This window comes from Trichechus manatus, unplaced genomic scaffold, assembly GCF_000243295.1.
Source record: "Trichechus manatus latirostris isolate Lorelei unplaced genomic scaffold, TriManLat1.0 scaffold00126, whole genome shotgun sequence".
NCBI lineage: Eukaryota > Metazoa > Chordata > Mammalia > Sirenia > Trichechidae > Trichechus > Trichechus manatus.
In genome coordinates, this window is record NW_004444062.1 from 4,538,975 (window position 1) to 4,559,914 (window position 20,940).

At 34.5% G+C, this 20,940-nt stretch overlaps 1 protein-coding gene across 3 annotated transcripts in view; it reads right to left on the reverse strand.

Moving 5' to 3' along the window:
* Positions 1-20,940, reverse strand: part of N4BP2 (NEDD4 binding protein 2) — a 104,057-nt gene that overhangs the window by 34,480 nt on the left and 48,637 nt on the right. For 2 of the 3 annotated variants that reach the window (XM_004384658.2, XM_023738929.1), the window contains exons 7-13: positions 19,849-20,004; positions 15,934-18,269; positions 15,167-15,252; positions 14,603-14,648; positions 12,552-12,742; positions 9,142-9,260; positions 1,947-2,085 (exon numbers count right to left, since the gene is read on the reverse strand). In XM_004384658.2, coding sequence (XP_004384715.1) covers positions 1,947-2,085; positions 9,142-9,260; positions 12,552-12,742; positions 14,603-14,648; positions 15,167-15,252; positions 15,934-18,269; positions 19,849-20,004 — 3,073 coding nt within the window. The remainder of the gene's footprint in view (positions 1-1,946; positions 2,086-9,141; positions 9,261-12,551; positions 12,743-14,602; positions 14,649-15,166; positions 15,253-15,933; positions 18,270-19,848; positions 20,005-20,940) is intronic. The other variant, XM_023738930.1, reaches the window with a different exon arrangement.

Below are 20,940 nucleotides of genomic sequence, written 5' to 3' on the forward strand. Positions count from 1 at the left end.
AGAAGTTAGAGGGTTGATATGTTGTGGGGTTGTTAACCAATGTTATAAAACAACATGTGTACTTCTATTTCATGAGAAACTATTTGTTCTGTAAGCCTTCAACCGAAATACAATAAAAAATTTTAAAAAAGAAAAGAAAAGATTTGGAAATGTGAGAAAGCAAAAAAAAAGATATCCTATGTTCATGGGATTGGAAGACTTAGTATTGTTAAGATGGCAATATTCTCAAACTGATCTAAAAATTCAATGTAATCTCCATCAACATTCCAGCTGGCTTCTTTGCAGAAACTGATGAGCTCATCCTAAAATTCTTAAGGACATGTAAGTGGTCAAGAACAGCCAAAACAATCTTGAAAAATATCAAAGCTGGACTCATACTTCCTTGTTTCAAAAATGAGGAAATCGGCAGGTATTGCTAAGAGTGATGAAAAAATCTGGAAACAGTGGTGTGGTGATGGTTGCACAACATGGTAAAAGTAATTAATGTCACTGAATGTACCCGTAAAAATGGTAAATGGTAAATGTTTTGTTATACGTATTTTACCACAATGAAGAAAATAAAACAAGGCAATGAAGCCCAACATTCTTGAAGAGGGCCTTATCCTACCAAACATCAGAGCATTAAGAGGACTTTCATATACACCCTTTACATTTATTTTCTATAGACTAAAATGTGTTACCATGTTCATTCTTTAGACAGGCATTTTTCTAACTGATTCCCTTTCTGCTTAGACCAACCTTATGGCATCCTACAGTATTCTTCATTCAAAAACTTTCTGTTGGGCTACATTTAGCAGCACTATGATGACTGCTCAAGTATTAGGCTCTGCAATTGGATTAACTATTCAATCATTAAGTATCAAAAACTACAAATTAATCATCTAAACTCATCAGGTAAAAACCAAAACCCAAACCAAACCCATTGCCATCGAGTCAATTCTGACTCATAGTGACTCTATAGGACAGAGTAGAAGTACCCCATAGGGTTTCCAAGGGTGTCATCTTTATGGAAGCAGACTGCCACATCTTTCTTCCACGGAGCAGCTGGTGGGTTCAAACCGCTGACCTTTCACTTAGCAACCAAGCACTTAAACACTGCACCACCAGGGCTCCTTCATCAGGTAAAACATGTCAAAATAACAACCAAGTTGAAGTAAATCATTTCTAAGAGCCAAGAATCAAAAAACATGTATGTATTGCTGCATATACTTATGCTTTATATTTAGTCAATATACTTTAATAAAGCATATTATTATACACAATATATATAAAAGAGACTTATTATATTTATTACTGAAGGATATTTCAGTTGCAATTCCATATTGAAATTGCATTCTGATATCCACAAAATAACATATAATTTTCAGTCAACTTCATTAGAGACAGATTTTAAAATAAAAGCAAACACATTCATAAATACAAAAACAGAAAATGAAAACCTAGCAATTTGGCTTTGCTCAGAAAATCCTGTAACAATTTAAGTGTATCTTACTCTCTACAAGAACTAAACCTGTTAGGCCTACACCCTCAATTTAACATTGGTTAGTAACTGCATATCCTCATTATAAGACGAACCATTCCAGATAAAAAAACTACCAGAAAAATCAAATTTGCCAAAACTTATGCCCATATTATTTATACCTTAAGGCCCATCATATTACCACCTCACTGCTATTCAAGTAAGCCTTATACTCTAACATGTACAGTTTACACAGTAGGATGTAGAAATTCACTTGCTTGTCTGCATTAAAGAAAAAAACTGTAATCAGCTATAAATTAATTCTTTTGAGTAAATAGATATTTTAAACCAAATATGCTATTTATTGGTGATCAAATTTCCAATCTAGTCAAAATAGTGAGGAATAATCATTAAACTATCTCAATGAACCTATTATATTTTTATATACAACTATTTATCATTATAGTAAAAATAAATAACTCCATACCTTTTTCTCCTTAGACTTCTGTGCAGTTTGAGAGGTGACATTCTCATTTTGGTGAACAAACTCTTGTGCTACAACTGTTTTTACAGGGTCTCCTTCAAGAACAGAGTTTAGAAATTGCACTGTTTGTTCTAAACAATAACTGTAGAAAGTTTAAGTACAAAAGTAATATCAATAAATGAAAATAAAAGTTATGTGGAAACATAAGCAATCCTGCAAGCATTTTATAAGGTGAAAAACTAGCTCACTTTTAATTGTCAACATGGAAATTAAATGCTCATTGTGTACTTCAAAACCTCAAAAATGATCAGAGAAATACTGTCAAGTAATAGGCTCAGAAACTAGTTTTTAAAAAGTGAATATCAAAAGGTAACATATTGATAACTCAATTTCTGATCTTTTATTCCAGGCAGATGATATCGACAACAAAATCTTTCTTTCATTATATGACTTATATTCTTTAAGTATTTTCCTGGAGTCACACATGGTTTCAGTTTCCTTGGAACATCAAAAACACAATATGCCATTAAGCTGACACTTAGATTGTGTCAAATTCCACTTTTCACTTATACCATGGGGTTCTACACAAAGAAATTCTAAGCAGGATACAGAAAGGGAAGAGGAAAACTCTATCCTCCCTCTCATTGCCACATTAACCAGGCATGTTTTCATGGTGATATTGTATTATCAATAGTATGAAATTCTACAAATTGACAAACATCTGAAACACTAACTTTCCAATATCTAAAGAAACACATTCCAAAACAAATTATAAATGATTTTATACTGCTACTCATTATTTCATTCTACTTATGCCCCTGATCTCTCCCAGATAACAAAGGGCTGATCACATAGGACTATTTTAGAAATGTGGTATCAGTGTACTACCTTGCTATTCCTCAATTTACTGAAAACAACTCTTGAAGAGGAGCCATTTGGGCTTATCAGTTCTACTTTAGCCCTCTCATCTGGCTACCTCAGATACGCTCAACACAGAGGGAATTACTGGAGCCAGAAGCTACCAGCAATTATCTGCATCCTGTCTAGACTTAAAACCTTTCAGCTTGCCTATTTATGGGGCTGGAAGCCAGTCTCCACAATCTGTGTTTGAGGGGTACTGCTCTGGTAGACCAGACCTCAGGCACATGCTGCAGTAACTGAGCCTACTTACTCTTCTTACTAGGATGAAGTTGAAGCTACAGCCATAGGTGAGAGAATCATCCAGCTGTTGGCAGGCAAATAGAGGCAATCAACCAATTACCCTGGGGGGCCTGAATGGCCAATCACTCCTGGCCATCCCCAGAAACCACTTGTTCAGCCCCTCACCTTGCCTGAGGAACAACTCTAGGCTGTTTCTGCCTCAGGCTTTCAGAATTATCGTCAGCAAAATTTTTCTAGCATTTGATACTAATATTGTTTGATAATTTCTGCATTTCATTTGATCGCCTTTCTTTGGAATGCGCCCGAATATGGATCTCTTCCAGTCAGTTGGCCAGGTAGCTGTCTTCCAAATCCCTTAGCATAGACAAGTGAGCACTTCCAGCATTACATCAGTTTGTTGAAACATTGGTAGTGGTATTCCATCAATTCCTGAAGCCTTGTTTTTCGTGAATGCCTTCAGTGTAACTTGAACTTCTTCTTTCAATACCAATTCTTAATTATATACCACCTCCTGAAATGGTTGAATGTTGACCAATTCTTTTTGGTACAGTGACTCTGTGTATTCCTTCCATTTTCTTTTGATGCTTCCTGCCTCATTCAATATTTTGCCCATAGAATCCCTCAGGATTGCAACCCGAGGCTTGAATTTTCTCTTCAGTTCTTTCAGCTTAAGAAATGCTGACCGTGTTCCTTCCTTTTGGTTTTCTAACTCCAAGTGTTTGCTCATCTTATTATAGTATTTACCTTGTCTTCTTGAGCCACCCTTTGAAATCTTCCGTTCAGCTCTTTTACTTCAATATTTCGCCCATTAGCTTTAGCTACTCTGCGCTTAAGTTTCACTCTCTTCTGACATCCATTTTCATCTTTACCTTCTTTCCTTTATTTTTATCGACCTTTTACTTTATTCATGTATGATGCGCTTGATGTCTTCCCACAACTCTTTTGGTCTTCAGTCATTAGTATTCAGTGCATCAAATCTATTCTTGAGATGGTCTCTAAATTCAGGCAGGATATAGTCAACGTCATACTTTGGCTCTTGTAGACTTGTTTTGATTTTCTTCAGCTTCATCTTGAAATCACAAATGAGCAAATGATGATCGGTTCTGCAGCCAGCCCCTGGCTTTACGTTGACAGATAATACTGAGCTGCTCCATCGTCTCTTTCCACAGATGTAGTCTATTTGATTCCTGTATAATCCATCCAATGAGGTTCACATGTATGGTCATCAATTATACTGTTGGGAAGAAAAAAGTATTTCTGATGAATAAGACATTTGTCTTGCAGAATTCTATCATGCAATCTCTTGCATCATTTCTATCACCAAGGCCATATTTTCCAAATACTGTTCCTTCTTCTTTGTTTCTTTCACATTCTAATCACCAGTAATTATCAATGCTATCTTGTGATACATTCAATCAATTTTAGGTTGCAAGTCATATAAATCTTCAATTTCTTTGCTGTTCATGGTTGGTGTGTAAATTTCAATAATAGTTGTATCAACTGGTCTTCCTTGTAGGCATATGGTTATTAATCTATCACTGACAGCGCTGTACTTCAGGATAGCTCTTGAAATGTTGTTTTTGACATAAATGCAATGCTGTTCCTCTTCAATTTGTTGTTACTGGTATAGTAGACCTATGATTGTCAGATCCAAGATAGCCAATAATAGTCCACTTCAGCTTATTAATGCCTAGGATATTAACCTCTCAGTGTTCCATTTCATTTTTAATGACTTCCAATTTTCCTTGATTCATAATTAGTACACTCCAAGTTCTAATTACTAATACATGTTTGCAGCTGTTCCTTCTCATTTTAAGTTATGCTACACCAGCAAATGAAAGTCCCAAAAGCTTAACTCTATCCACATCATTAAAGATGACTCTACTTTGAGAAGACAGCTCTTCCCCAGTCATATTTTGAGTGCCTTCCAACCTGAGGGACTCATCTTCCAGCACTATATCAGACAATGTTCTATTGTTATACGTACAGCTTACACTGGCTAGTTTTCAGAAGTAGATTGCCAGGTCTTTCTTTCTAGACTTAGTCTGGAAACTCAGTTGAAACTTGTCCACCATGGCTGACCCGGGTGCCAGAAGTTCAAGCGAGATTCAGAAGAGGACATGGAATGAGGGATATCAATGCTAATGTCAGTTGGATCTTGGCCAAAAGCAGAGACTATGAGAAACACATTTACCTGTGTTTCATCAGCTATGCGGGGGCGTTTGACTTGTATGGATCATAACCAATTATGGATAACATTACAAAGAATGGGAATTCCAGAATACTTAATTGTGCTCATACAGAACCTGTATATAGATCAAGAAGTGGTCGTGTAAACAGAATAAGAGGATATTGAGTGGTTTAAAATTGGCAGAGGTATATATGGCAGTATTGTATCCATTCACCTTACTTATTTGAGCTGCAGGCTAAACGTTTTAAAAAGCTAAGATGTCACTTTGATGATTAAGGAGCGCCTGACCCAAGCCATGGTCTTTTCAATGACCTCACATACGTGAGAAAGTTGGACAACGAACAAATAAGTCAGAAGAATGGATACATTTGAATTGCGGTGTTGGCAAAGAATACTGAATATACTGTGGATTGCCAAAAAAACAAAACAAATCTATTTTGGAAGAAATACAACCAGAATGCTCCTTAGAAGCAAGGATGGCAAAACTCGGGCTCGCTTACTTTGGACATGTCATCAGGAAAGACCAATCTCTAGAAAAGGACATCATGTTTGGTAAAATAGAGGGTCAGTGAAAACATGGGAAACCCTCAATGAAACCAATTGATAGAATAGCCACAACAATGAACTCAAACATACCAATGATCATGAAGACGGCACAGGTCCAGGTAACATTTAGTTCTGTTATACATAATGTCACTATGTGTCAGAGCCAACTTGATGGCAACTAACAACACTTATTATTAATATATTAATAAACTAAAGAACAAAATCTGTATTAGATTCTCAAAAGATTTTTAAAAGGCATCTATTTAGAACAAATTCTTGCTAAAATAAGGATTTAAGAAAAGTATATAATCAAAGGCTATTATGGACTGAATTGTGTCTCCCAAAAATGTGTGTCAACTTGGCTAGGCCATGATGCCCAGTATGGTATGGTTGTCCTTCATCTTGTGATCTGACATAATTTTCCTGTGTGTTATAAATCCTAACCTCTATGATGTTAATAAGGCACGATTAGAGGAAGTTATGTTAATAAGGCAGGACTCAATCTATAGGATTAGGTTGTATCTTGAGTCAAATCTCTTCTGAGATATAAAAGAGAGAAGCGAGCAGAGAGGAGAGGGACCTCATTACTAAAAAGCAAGAAGAGCCAGGAGTGGAGCACGTCCTTTGGACCCAGGGTGCCTGAGCTGAGAAGCTCCTAGGCCAGGCGAAGGTGATAACAAGGACCTTCCCCCAGAATTGACAGACAGAAAAAGCCTTCCCCTGGAGCTGGCACCCTGAATTTGGACTTCTAGCCTCCTAGGCTATTAGAGAATAAAATTCTGTTTGCTAAAGCCATCCACTTGTGGTATTTCTGTTATAGCACCAGATAACTGAAACAAAGGCATATCTTATTCATCACTGCAGCACTGTTCACAATAGCCAAAAGATGGAAACAAACTAAATGTCCATCAACACATGAATAGATAAACAAAATGTGGTAATACATACAATGGAAAACTCTGCCACAAGAGAGATGAAGTCCTGATACGTGATACAACATGGATAAGTCTTGTAAACATGATGCTAAGTGAAATAAGTCAGTCACCAAAGGACAAATATTGTATGATCCCACTTACATGTAAAGGCAAATGTATAGAGACCAAAACTCATTTGTAAGTTACCAGGGGTGGGAGAAAGGCGGTCAGAAGGAGCCTTAGCTTAGGGGGCACTGAGTTTCTGTTAAGGGTGGTGGAATAATTTGGAAACAGATAATGGTGATGGTTGCAAAACATGTAGAAGATAACCAGTGTCACTGAACTGTACATGTAAAAAATGTCAATTTGGAAAATGTTTTGTTATACATATTTTTATCATAATAAAACAATTTAAAAAAAAAAGTACTCACAGAATTTTTTTCAGGTATATATTATTCAAATCAAAAGAAATCCTAACATACCAAACATCAAAATACACTGTAATACTACAATAATTAAAACAATATGATGGTAACTTAGGACCAAACAAATAGCTCAATGGAATAGAACAGTCTTTAAAAGAAAATGTATACTTGAGATTGTGGTATATAACAGTGGTTATATTTAATATCAGTAGGTAAAGATGACCCTTTCATGTGGCTAATCATTTGGGAAAACAATTAAGTCAGATCTCTATCTCATATCATACACAAAAAAATTAAATGAATTAAAATTTTTTAAACTAGAATACTTTCATAATATTCAAGTAAGATGGGCAGCCTAAAAAACTATATAAAACTCAGAAACAATAAAGGAAAAGATTTTCTGATAAAATATGTAAATTAAAATATGTATATGACCAAAGAGACTATATAAGGGATAAGAAATTAAAAGTATCACAGTAGGATGCAGAAATTGTTGACCTGGCGTATGTTTTGTTGTGTATATTCTCACCACAATAAAAAAAAAAGTATCATAGCAAAAAAAATGCATTCTATATTCATAAAGATTAACATACATAATATATAAAGAGCAATCACAAATCTAGAAAGAAATAGAAACAACCAAAGTAAAACCTGCTAAAAGCAATTAATTAAAAATAAATACATAAAAAAGAGCTCAACCTTACTAGTCATTAGGAAATCTTAAACAATAATGAATTTTCATTTTTCCCATAAAAGTGTCAAAAATTTTAAAGATTTCTCATATCCAAGGAAGGTTAAAATATCCGTGCATGTAACTGATATACCACCAAGTTGCCGTCAAGTCTGTTACAACTCATGACGACCCCATGTGTTTCAGAGAATTGCTGCATAGGGTTTTCATAGCTGTGATCTCTCAGAATCAGACTGCCCAGTCTTTCTTTCAAGGTGCCTCTGGGTGGATTCAAACAGCCAATCTTTCTATTAGCATTTGAGTGCTTAACCGTTTGTGGCACCCAGAGACTCCTACAATCTATATTGTTGTTGTTGGTAGGTGCCCTCGAGTTGATTTCAACTCACAGAGTAGAACTGCCCCATAGGGTTTCCTAGCCTGTAATCTTTATGGAAGCAGATTGACAGGTCTTTCTCTGTGGAACTGCTGGGTTGGTTCAAACTGCCAGCCTTTATTAAAGTAAAGTTGGCATTAGCTATAAAAATTTCACTTCTAGGAACTATCCTACAATAGCATTCACCCATGCCCACAAAGATGTATGTTTAGGAATGCTCAATGCAAGCTGGTTTCCAACTTCTCTTATAGTCAAAAAGTCCACAAAAAGGGGCATGTTTAAATAAATTATGGTGCTTTCCTACTATGGAAGACTCTATAGACTTTAAAAACAGCAGTTAACTATATATGGACAAAAAATAAATATCAGCAAAGCTACAAAACAGTATATAACACACAACCTCTTTTTTAGTGGAATATATATTTATATATACACACAAAAGCATACAGACATACAGGTATGCACACACATCAGCATACATAAGAAAAAAAATTTAAGGAGGAATACAAATCAATTGTCAGAAACTACTCACTTTCTACATTATGTAGACTGCACTTGAACTGTTTATTATATGCCTATAACACCTGTAAGGTGCCCTGGTAGCTCAGTGGTTTAGTGCTCGGTTGCTAACTGACAGGGTGGCAGTTCAAATTCACCAGACACTCCAAAGGAGAAATATGTGGCCATCTGCTTCCGTAAAGATTACAGCCTTGGACACTCTGTGGGGTAGTTCTCCTCTGTTCTATAGGGTTGCTGTGAGTTGGAATCAACTCAACAGCAAGGGGTTTTATGGGTATATTACTTTTATTTATTTAAAAAAATAAAGGGTTAAAGTATATGGGATACACTTTCAGTGCCATGACAGAAGAAACCAGAGACAATCCTTCTAGCACTCACTTGTGGTCCTGGAAAATGTCCATCAGAAAATTTTGGTTAATGGCTGGAAATATCTCGAAGAGTTGCTTCCCCTTCAGTTTGGTGGCAAAACCTTTTTCAAACATAGGGGACTCCCTTTTCTAAAGCAAAAACACAAAAATCACCATTAAGAATAGAATTTATAATACTAATTACAATGATCCAAAAGCATGGCTACTGTGTTGCAAAATGACAATTTAAAAGCAATCACAGACTTTCTTCACCGACTAAAGGCTGAGATTAGTAATAAAGTATTCTTGCACTATTTATTTATTTATATCCCATTTTTTGTGAAGTATTTGAAACTGCTCTCTCTATATATATACGTATAATCACATATATATACTTATATACACACACATAATATGTGTCTATGTATATATAAATATATATACATACCCTCACATATACACACTCACACATTCATATTATAGGCAGTCCCCAGATAATGAACGAGTTCCGTTCCTAAATCTATCTTTAAGTTAAATTTGTACATAAGTCAGAACAGTTAGGTACAGTTCATATCTATTAGTCAAATATGATATATTGTGTACCTTTCCGTGTATAAAAACATTAAATACTTCCAGATACACCAAAACATCTTTAACATAATACAGTAATAATAATGTTTTGATGCGTGTCTCAAAGTAGCACCCATTTGTTATTACAAACCATTATATGTACCTTGAATTTTTAATATAATAGCCTTTACATTGCAAAAGGTAGGTGACAAATTTAGCTCTGAGCTTCTTTCTGGCCAAAGCAAAGGGGGAAACAAAGATTCTCAGTGTCCATAACTAAAAACAAATGAGTTGCTTAGAAGAAGTACAGTTTTTTCTGGTACTGAAACCTGAGAGAAATTTCTACAATAGATCCTCATAAAAGGGACACTGTGTAATGCTGTGAACAACGTCCTCAAAACATATTCTCAACGGGCAGAAACTACAATGTACAAAATAAGTTTCACATTCAGGTTAGCAGAAAATCTTAGAATTCACAATTACAGGTAGTCCCTGACTTATAACGTATTTGAGTTACAGCAAAATGCATTTAAAACCACCCTTTTTTTTTTTAAATATCTTATTGTTAGTAATACACACATACAATATTGAAGCACATAATTTGCTGATGTTATCATTCTCATGCCAACCCCAAAGACAAATAAAGATCGGATTTATAAAGATACTGATAATAAAAGGTAATAATAATGAAAACTTACAAAAAAAAAAAAAATGAGGTATTCAACTTAACGTCAGAAATGACTTACAATGGAGTGGTCGAAACAGAACCCTGTCGTTTAAGTTGGGGATTACCTGCACCTTTAAAATTTTCACAAACATATTTATTCCTCAAAATAACTACATGAGAATTGTTACTATTATTTTTCACAAGTCCTATTTGGATATGCCTGTTTAAATTACTAGACGGAAAACTTTCCTAAAATTTACTATTTCACTTCTAGTCTAGGATTTTGGTCAAATATTCTTAAAGTGACTTCTAACCCTAAGACAACTCGACATTTTCATGTAACTAAATAATATTTTTGTTTGTTACAAAGATCCTAATGCTGAAAAATAAGATAACTTCCTATAAAATTTCAAAGGCAACAAGGGTGACTCTAAAAATTCTTAAATTTACAATAACCCAGGACAATCCTAGGATAGTTATTTGATTTTTTGTTTGTTTTTGGCATAACCATATCTAGGTCATTTATAACACCCAACACCAATAAAAGAGGAACCATGATGGGTTACAGTCAGACAAATAAAAGGGGTTGGTAAAGCTGAACACATGACACATAACAAAAGTGATGGAAACAAGCCACCTCAACAATTAAAGATACTGTAAGTTTTATGTAAAATATGCATTATAATCTGTACTCACTAAAAAACAGTGGTCAGATTTATTAGCCATCTACCAGGTCATGGTTTCTAAACCATAAATTCTGAGGTCTCATCAATGAACTGACAACTCATAACCGTAATCATCTTACAATTAAGTATTCTATTCATATATTATGCCTAAGGTTTGTTTTATAACCTTTGCTTAAAAAAGTACAAAGTGTACTTCACCTTTGTGCACAAAGAGTGAGGAGAAAGCATAAAGAAATTATCTTTCTGAGGTTCTACCTAAGGGGCTGGGTCCTTGGGACCAGTGTTGTCCAGATTCTATTACCCAACCCATAGAAAGACAAGCAGACATGATGGATTTTTTAAAAAATGTATTAAACTGGTAAGTCAAAAGAAATTCTTTTGTTCATTATTATACTCAGAGGCTAAAAGGTAGGTTAGAACCATAAAGAAGAGTTTCAGCAGTGGAAAAGGGCATTTTAACAAAAAGTGTCACACCAGTTGGGCATAAGCTTTCCTTAGTTTTTTAAAAGAAAATCCATTTCTCCAATTTATTATACATATTAAGTGAAGAGGATATTTGAAACAACACTAAAATAGTAAGATGCTATTGAAGAGATTATTGCTTGCATTATATAAAGATGCAAAGATGGGAATAGTAGCATATTTCCAATTTAATAAACAAGATAATTGGGAGAACGAAAAGAAGGTGAAGGAATTCTATCATTCCTCCCATGCCCCAAATCTATGTATGTCAGTCAAATGTAACGGTGCTCTTTTGCGCGGTCGAATGAGTAAGAAAGAGTATAAAAATGTTTTAAGATTACCAACCAAGTAATACTTCTTTCCTTGAGAACTGACTAACTTCTAAGGTCTTTTCTCTTTTGATTCTGAAATTCTCTAATATTAATTTTTCAGAATCCCAAAAAAGGCTAAGAAATGCAAAAGAAATCAATTCCCTTGTGGTTTCAAATAATTAGATGTGTTAAAATAAGGAACAAAAATAAATAAATACAAAGTTCAAAGTAAAGTGAAGTTTCTGTCTGAATCTGTTTACTGGAAGTTAGAAAAAAATAGAGTAATTTTTTTAATTCCAATTCATAAGTTTCTAGAATTTTTCTTTAAAATATTGTTTCAAAGATGAACGATACTTCAATAGTAAGACATTTCTTATTACTAATTTATGTATGAAATTATCTGTAAATGAAAGATTTCTTTCATATTTTTCTAGAAATAAAAAATTAAAGGCACAAATGATACATTTTTAAAAAAATGTAGCTCAATGACCTACAAAATTAAATTGAAAACAACACAGATTTAACATAGACAGCCTATTTTTATAGGAGTATCAACTAATTTCCCAAAAGCAAAAACCTCGATTTTGAAATTATTTAAAACATTTTTCAATTTTAACATCAAATTCAATCGGGCTAAATATGGATTCCAGAGTAGGAAATAACAGAATCAAAAGGAAATCACAAAGTAAATATGCACAATCAACCAGAGTCAACGACAATGGTTTAATATTTATGCTAATCATACCAAATTCTCCTTTTCCTGTATGGCAATTTCTTCTGACATTATTTCTCTGAGTGACACTTTTTTATTTTGTGTATTCCAATGATCCAATAAGGGTAGCATTTCAGATGCTGCTAAAGTCTTCAGTAATTTTTTGCCTGTTCTTTGAGATGATTTTTGTTCAGGATTATCAATATGCCCAAACAGAGAAGGATCTATAAAAGCAGTATAAAGAGTGTCATAGTCTAAATAATAAATGTGCACATTAAGCAATATTATTCACTCTGTTGCATCTGCTTCAAAGAGACCTAGGAAACATGGCATTTTAAACTTTTCAGCTTATAAATATAACACAACTCTGAAATTTCCATATATATCTTCTTCACATAATTGAAAGAAAGAAATAATATACATAAATGTGGGACTATTTCAAATGAGCAATGACCCCGGTTTAATTGTAAATCGATCAATGCTTCCGACTCTTTGTCATATCACATCAACACGTGGAAAATGATGAAAAGTCTACATAGGGACTTTTATATATATATTACATATAGGACTTTCATATATAGAGAATACATATATATATATATATAACATATATATTATGTTGTTGTTTATTACTGTCACATTGGCTCCAACTCATGATGGCCCCATATGTGCAGAGTAGAACTGCACTCCACAGGGTTTTCAAGGCTGTGACCTTTTGAAAGCAGATCACCAGGTCTGTCTTCGAGATGTCTCTGGGTGGGTCAAACCACCAACTTTGAGGTAGTAGCCAAGCGCTTAACCATTTGCACCACCCAGGGACTCTCTATATATTATGTATATATAGAAAAGTCTATATAGGATACTCAAACAGAAGAGGCTGCAGCCAGCTAGAGGTGATCAGCTAGAGCAGCTCCACATTCTAGTGGCTTCAGCCTCTGCCCAGCCAGTCCAAGGATGTAAAGGATAAATATTTTGGCAAACCTAAGACCCACTGGAGGAACAAAATAAATATTGAGCATATGATATCTAACATAAGGAAGGAACTGAACATTTTAAGAAATTCAAAATAACAGGATTTAATGTGTAACATTTCAACATCTCTAGGGATATCAACACATTCTGATATATTCCTTAGCTTTCCAGGCAGATACTGGCATACACATAATCCTGATACCTTTTTGGTACCTATATCCCTCAAACAGCTTTAGCTGTTGAAGCTATGGCATGAGCACAAATTTGAACAAAGTAGATCCTAAGAAACTTCAACCTGGAGCTCCTTGCCTTGGTTCCGGTGTGGAATGGCCCAAAGGCACATATGAAGAAACTCACGCACCAAAGGAGGACCCGTATTAACAGGTCTGCCATCCTGCACCAATCACTGAAGACAACACTATCATAGAGAAGTTTTCTGGAATCAAATATTGGCAGGATGCAGCACAAAAGCAGGCTGATTTTTTGGGTTCTAATAATATGAATGTCAATAAAAATTTTGAATAACCAAGTAATATTTTAATGATAATCTCTATAAATACATAAAAACCTTGTTGTTGTTAGGTGCCATTGAGTCGGTTCCAACTCATAGCGACCCTATGTACAACAGAACAAAAACAGTGCCCTGTACTGAGGCATCCTCACAATCGCTGTTATGCTTGAGCCCACTGTTGCAGCCACTGTGTCAGTCCATCTCGTTGAGAGTCTTCCTCTTTTTCGCTGACCCTCTACTTTACCTAGCATGATGTCCTTTACCTTACTGCTCTCAAAACAGTTTTCTTTCATGAAAAGCACAACCTTAACAGGAAGCAGCCTGACTATCTGTGTTAGAGCACATCTTAGGTGTTCACAGCACTCGTGAAAGTTAAACATATGCTATAGAGGATTTATTCCTCCTTTAAGTTTTTTAAATTTTAATTTATAACAACATTAAATGTTAAATTTTTTTAAAGAACTTTATTTGCAAATCAAAAATTCTTGGGTAATATATTTTGTGAACATACATTTAGAATGAATTAAAATCCATACACACACACACCCCAAGTTTTAACATCAAAACAAGAACATTAGAAGTTAAAAATAATGTACTTTACCTCCTAGAAGCCTGCCACAGGATATTTCTTCTTGTCGTTGTCTCTCCTAAACAAAAATGCAAGGCCGAAGAGGGGTACATTACTAAACAAGGTTATATTATTTTACTTTAGAAATTATTTCCCCTTATATAACTGGAAATTATTCTTAGTAAATCTAAGTAAAACAATAAAGCTAGCTAGATAAAGTACAGCTATATCTACATAATTTTTCTACTTATAGAGCTCTTCTGTTGAATTTAAAAAAACTTTGAAATTTAATCGATCAGCATTGCAGTATTTAATTTAGGGAGTAAAAAACTCACGTTTTTTTTTTCCTTTAGAAAAAAAAAATCAACCATCACATTGAGTTCCATCACTAATTACATAATTTGGCCACTCTGGAAATAATTTAAAATATTGGAAAGAGGAAAAAAAGACAGTAATCTGTTAACTGGTAAAAGTTCGCTCTCTGTCAAAAATCAAAATGCAATAGAATTCTTTCATATAACATAGTAGATTTTATTGAAGATCAAAAGTGACAAAATGAACACAAAACGAGCTCTTAATAAAAAGAAGCCTACCAACCATTACAGATTCTTTCCATTTCTCATGAATCACTTTAGCCAGATTCAGATCTATATGAACCACACAATCCTCAGCTCTTAGAGACCCTTGTGAGGGGAGAAAAAAAAGAAAATATACTCATTACTCATTATACATTTGCAGAAAATGTAATCAACCACCTTCTATATCATAAAACTAATTTATATTATCAATTACTAATCCATGTTTCTAGTTACTAAATTTCTTGGCATATTTTTGTTTATGTAATTATGCCACTGTTTTCACATGTCTAAGCTGGTATGATTACACAAAGCTTTATAATAACATTAGAATTATCATATTATCTTATAAATAGAAGTATAAATATTATAAAATTTAATCTATTCATTTCCATTAGTCTAAATATACTAAATTTATTCATCTTCACTAGTCAATACTTTTCAATACGTGTGCCCTACAGAATTAATCTTCCCTTAAGTGCATCTGGAGTAGCACCAGAGGACTACAAAAGATTCATCTGTACAAATGAGTGTGAGGTAAATGCCAAAGAACACTTTCAATATAATGAGTTATACACACTCCATATAAATACTCCCTATTTCTTCAAAATTACATTTTTAAAAATCCTCGATAAACATGTTGCATCAAAAATAATGTACTATGTGTAGTCAGGCGACACAAATAATTTTTACATTTCAGTTAACACGAAATAATTTTATAATCAAAATACAACAGGCTAAATTGTATTCAAACTAAGATACGCATGTAGGTATTTTACTTTTTCTTACCTGAATCAATACCAACAGGGCCAAATAATTCACTGAGTTGAAATGCCAACTCAGGGGGTAATGCCAGTTCCAGACAGTCTATGGTCAGAGACTTGGCCATCACTGGAGTGGGATTCAACATCTCAGTTTTATCTTCTTCACTAACTCCAGGTGACCAACTATTCCCTGCCATTAGAATTTTCTCCATTTCCTGCATATCTTCATCCATAAATTCTTCGTGTATCTGAAATTCCACGCTATCTTTTGAAAGATTTTCATTTTTCTTTACCTCAAAAGGGTCAGTAAAATAAACTTCTTCATGTAATTTGAGATTTGAAGTGCTTGATACAGAGTTTAAAATATCAGACCAATTCAAAGAAGAATGCATACTGTCTCCATCCTCTGTGGCTACTGGACTTTTTTCCATTTCACTCACATCTTTAGTGGTAGTACCTGAAAATTCTCCCTGACTATTAGAGAGTGGTTCACTAGCATTCTTTAGATCTACAGCAGCTGTAGGAGTTAAAGCCCTTATTTCTGCCTGCTCTGAGTTTCCCTTTTCCCCATCACAGGCATGCTTCGCATTAGCGTTACTGATATCAATTCCATGCCTAAATTCCGAAACAGAATTAGAACCCTTTAACGTCTCTCTTGGGCTAATAATTTCCTTCAGATCTAACCCCAGAGAAAATGGCCCAGTTTGTGATCCATCATTTGATGTGTGGAAATTGTTAAATTCAGTATCCTCACATAATTTAGTTTCAGAATCTAACAAAAGGCTTGTGGCCCAAATAATATCTTTGTTACACCTCTCATATAAGTCTTTCAGGGCTTCTGATGAAAAGGATCCAAATATTTTACAAAGAATATTAAGATTTTCAGATTCATCAGCACTGGTAAGCTCACTTTCTTCAACATATGTGCTTTTGTCATGCATCACCCTATACGGAATTGTTTCTGGAACATCTGATTTTGTGTTAATATTGAAGGCTTCCGGTTTAAATCCATCTAGTCTTCCTGTTAATACTCTAACAGAATCCGAAACAGTAATTTTATTCCTTTCTATTTTCCATAAGAGAGCAAAATCCTGAGGTTCAGTCTGGGTACACAAGCCGATTTCTATTCCAGGGACTCCTTTAGACTTTCCCTCTGGAAATTCAGCTAAAATTTGTGGCTCCGCTACTTCAGAAACAATGGGCGCACTATTGGTAAAAGACAGACACAATGCATGTTGCCCATGATTCTTTTCACTTAGACAAATCTTATTCTCCCAGGTCATTTCACTGGACAGCATTTCAGAACTACCTAGACAGGAGCTACCCAATGTTTTTAGTTCTTCAGGGCTTGTGCCCCAACAGGCCTCGTGTGCTGTATACAAGGACATTTCACTCATATTGTCTCTGATTCCAAATTTTAGATCAGGTTCATTGAAACGAGCCTTTGGCGTTCTTGATCTGCGCTGTCTCTGAGCTAAATCAGATGAAGGCCAGTCAGCCGAATCAGATGAAGGCCAGTCAGCCACAATCTTGAATGAGTTTGACATAATTTTTTCAGTATTTGTAAAAATATATTTACAACTACTGAAGGATTCTGAAGCATCATCGCACTGTGACTTCATGTCTTCTTCTACATTATCATGCGGAGATCTTCGTTGCTGGATACAATCTATATCCAGAGATACACTATCACCTAATACTTTGCATGACTGAGGGCAATTATACTTTTTGTCACTTTGTACAGATGATGCTTTTTCAGTTTTTCGGTTCCTTTTTGTCCTTTGACCAATAGTCTTATCAACTGGCCAGTCACCAACAAAATCTGATAGCTCATCTCTTGGGAACTTTTCCAAAGCTGATTTGCCTTTTTGTTTCCCAAAGGCTTTTTTCTTTACTGTTGTTCTTTCCTCCAGTACTTCACCCGGTAAAAATTTTTCGTTTTGAAGTGGTACAGTCTTTGCAAGATTACAGTCCTCTTGCTTATTTTCATCATAGTAAATACTCAGTGATACTGTCTCCACTGAACTATCTACATCAGTTTTACTACATTGTTTTTCAGAAGCCATTTCTACTTGCTCTTCTTTTTCTATTTTGTCTATTACCTGTACTTTGCTTTCAGAGTCGGAAAAACACATGTCTGGACTTTCCTGTATGAAAGCACTCTGAATGTCATGATTCATACCACTTATTTCTTTTCTTCCTTTGTCTAAATCTGCATTAAGGAGAAATGAAACATCCTCAGGTAACACAGTTTCATTTGTCACTTCAAGTGTCTTTTCTTCAGTTAACTCTAGGTGCTTCAAAGACGAGGATAAAACATTTTCTTCTTCTGCAGAGGTAGTATCTTCGTTGTCTTTTGGGCTGTAAGATTTTTTTAAAGAGTATCATAAAGAAGTCTCTTAATGGTGCCATTAATACAATGATTTAAATTAAAGAAGCATCAATTGAAAGACAGGGGCACTTCACATTTATTTATTTTTAAAATGCTAGAAATGAACTAGATTAAGATCAGAAAAGCTATTCTTGATCTTTCCCTAAGACACTATGAACACATCCCTTTGTTGTAACCACAGCACCTAGCACAACGCTTAGCACATAGAAAGCACTCAAACTTTTTTCAAATTGAACAGTAAATAGGAGATTTTTAGTTTAGGTGTTCATTATGCATTAAATGTTAAAGTTAAGGCTCTAAATTCTGTTCCCAGGAGAGGACATCACTTCCCTGACTTCTTTCTGACCTATTTAAGCTTAACATACTTGAAACTAGGTCCTGCCTCTATACAACCTATCTGTCATTTGCTACAGAGGGAAACTATTAAACTTTATCTACAAAGTCACAAACAGTCTACCAATTACACAATTAAGAGAAATGAGGGTGAGAAGGGGAAGGTCTCTTCTGATACGTCATTTGTTGAATTTAAAAAACCCATCCTCAATATCAATTTCAGACTCACAGAACTTTTGCCTAATCATTACACTTTCAATTTCAATGGTTTTTCCTTATTCAGTTTGTCAACTCATCTTCCTTTCTTTCTTTAGCAGAAGCTCTCCAAGTCCCAACTCTCCCATGAAACCATCCTAAGTGAAATTATACCTAACACTGAGTTTTCTTTGTTGCAAATACTAAGTCCTTTACATATATTAATTCATAATCCTGATGAGATCTTTGTGAAATGAGTGTTGTTACTGCTATTTTACAAATAAGAGCCTTAGGTATACAGATATTTTGTAATTTGTCAAAGATTTAAGAGCTTTAGGATTTGAACCCAGGAAACATGGCTCAAGAGCCCATGCTCTTAACCACGTAGCAACACTGTTTCTCAATAAAAAGAACATTTATAAATTTTCTCTTCCCTACTCCCAATTCTCCACCCCTTTCCATCATAAAATATGAGCGTTTCAAACTGCTATATGTATTTAAGATTCTTCTTTATTCACTTATTTATTTAATTGTTTATATGTCCTAAATATTAACAGAATCAATACTATCCTGGATTGTAAACTTCCACAAGGCCATGACTTGTATTACATTAATGATTAATTTTATGATACTAGTTTGAAGAAAGTACTTTTACTGATATCTAAGAAAATTAAGAGGTAACATGAGGATATATGAAATAAAAACAGAAGAGATAAAGAAAATACTAGAAGAATAGCAGATTAAATTACAAAAAGAAGGCAGGAATATTCATAGTATAATTATGGTCTCATAAAACCCTGAGGTCAATGAGAAAACTTCCATGTCATCTCTCATATAAATTTTTACTTCTCTTGCTAACCATACACATCTTAAACCAGGTACGACGATACCTAAACCAGGTAAGACTATACCTAAACCACAGCAAATAACAAAGGCCTAGCATATTTTTAAAGTTAATCGGCAGTCATTTCCCAAGCTCCAAAATCTTGAATTTTTTGCAGGTAAGGTGTTTTAACCTACCTAGTACTTCTGTCCTCACAAGAATATACACATAACTCAACACACTCAATTTTCTCTGGAACCAAAGAACTCATGATTATTGGCACTGAAACAAAACGTTGATAGTGTTCCAACATTCTTGTTATTTTTTCTTTGCTTATCCCATGAATATTACGCCTGAAAATTCCAGGGAAGAGAAAGGTAGAACAAATACTGATAACACAGTTAAAATAAAATAAAATAATGTCAAGGAAAACATGGTATTTTGTTATACATAAAAATAGTAGTTTGTCATGACACAATATATACTATTTGCTTCTAATTATCATTTTATTCAGGATTTCTTAAATTATGATTTACTTAATCATTCCATACAATCTTTTCCAAATATCCTTAGGAATTTAGAAAAAACCAGTAGACTCCAAAAACTTTAAATGAAGTTATTCTCAAGCTCTGCAAAAATCTCACAAGAATACAACTATCATTTCAAGGCTTTAATTATTAACCTAACCAAAACCAAACCCGTTGCAGTCGAGTCAATTCTGACTCATAGCAACCCTACGGGACAGAATACAACTGCCTACAGGGTTTCCAAGGAACAGATGGTAGATTCAAACTGCTGACCTTTCTGGTTAGCGGCCTAGCTCTTAAACACCATGCCACTGTAAAAAATCTCACTACAGAGGCTTTCAGTTCCGCCAATATGGCAGATCAGGTACTCTGAAGGGGCCTCCTGTTAGAATAAAACTAGATCCCAAGTGAATTAAAGCAAGGTTATTTCTTAAAGCATTTTAAATAAAAGAAAAAAAAATCCCTAGTATGAAGTCTCTGGGTATTCAAATATGAAGTTTGTTATGTGTACTTTTAAGTCATGGTAACTTATTTCTTTGTATGATTTTGTTTATGAGCTCATATTTGGTTGAACCTAATATACGGGAATCCTTAGGCCTTAAACTGGGGTGCTTTCTTACAGCATTTGGATTTACATCTGCCAGAAGGCTAGATGGCATGCTTTAGTTCCTCAAGGGTCTTATCTTAATGAAAACATCTCAGTTGCAGTTCTCCTATCTCAGGTTGCATCCAAAGCTTAGTGTCCAGATCCCAGTGCTAATA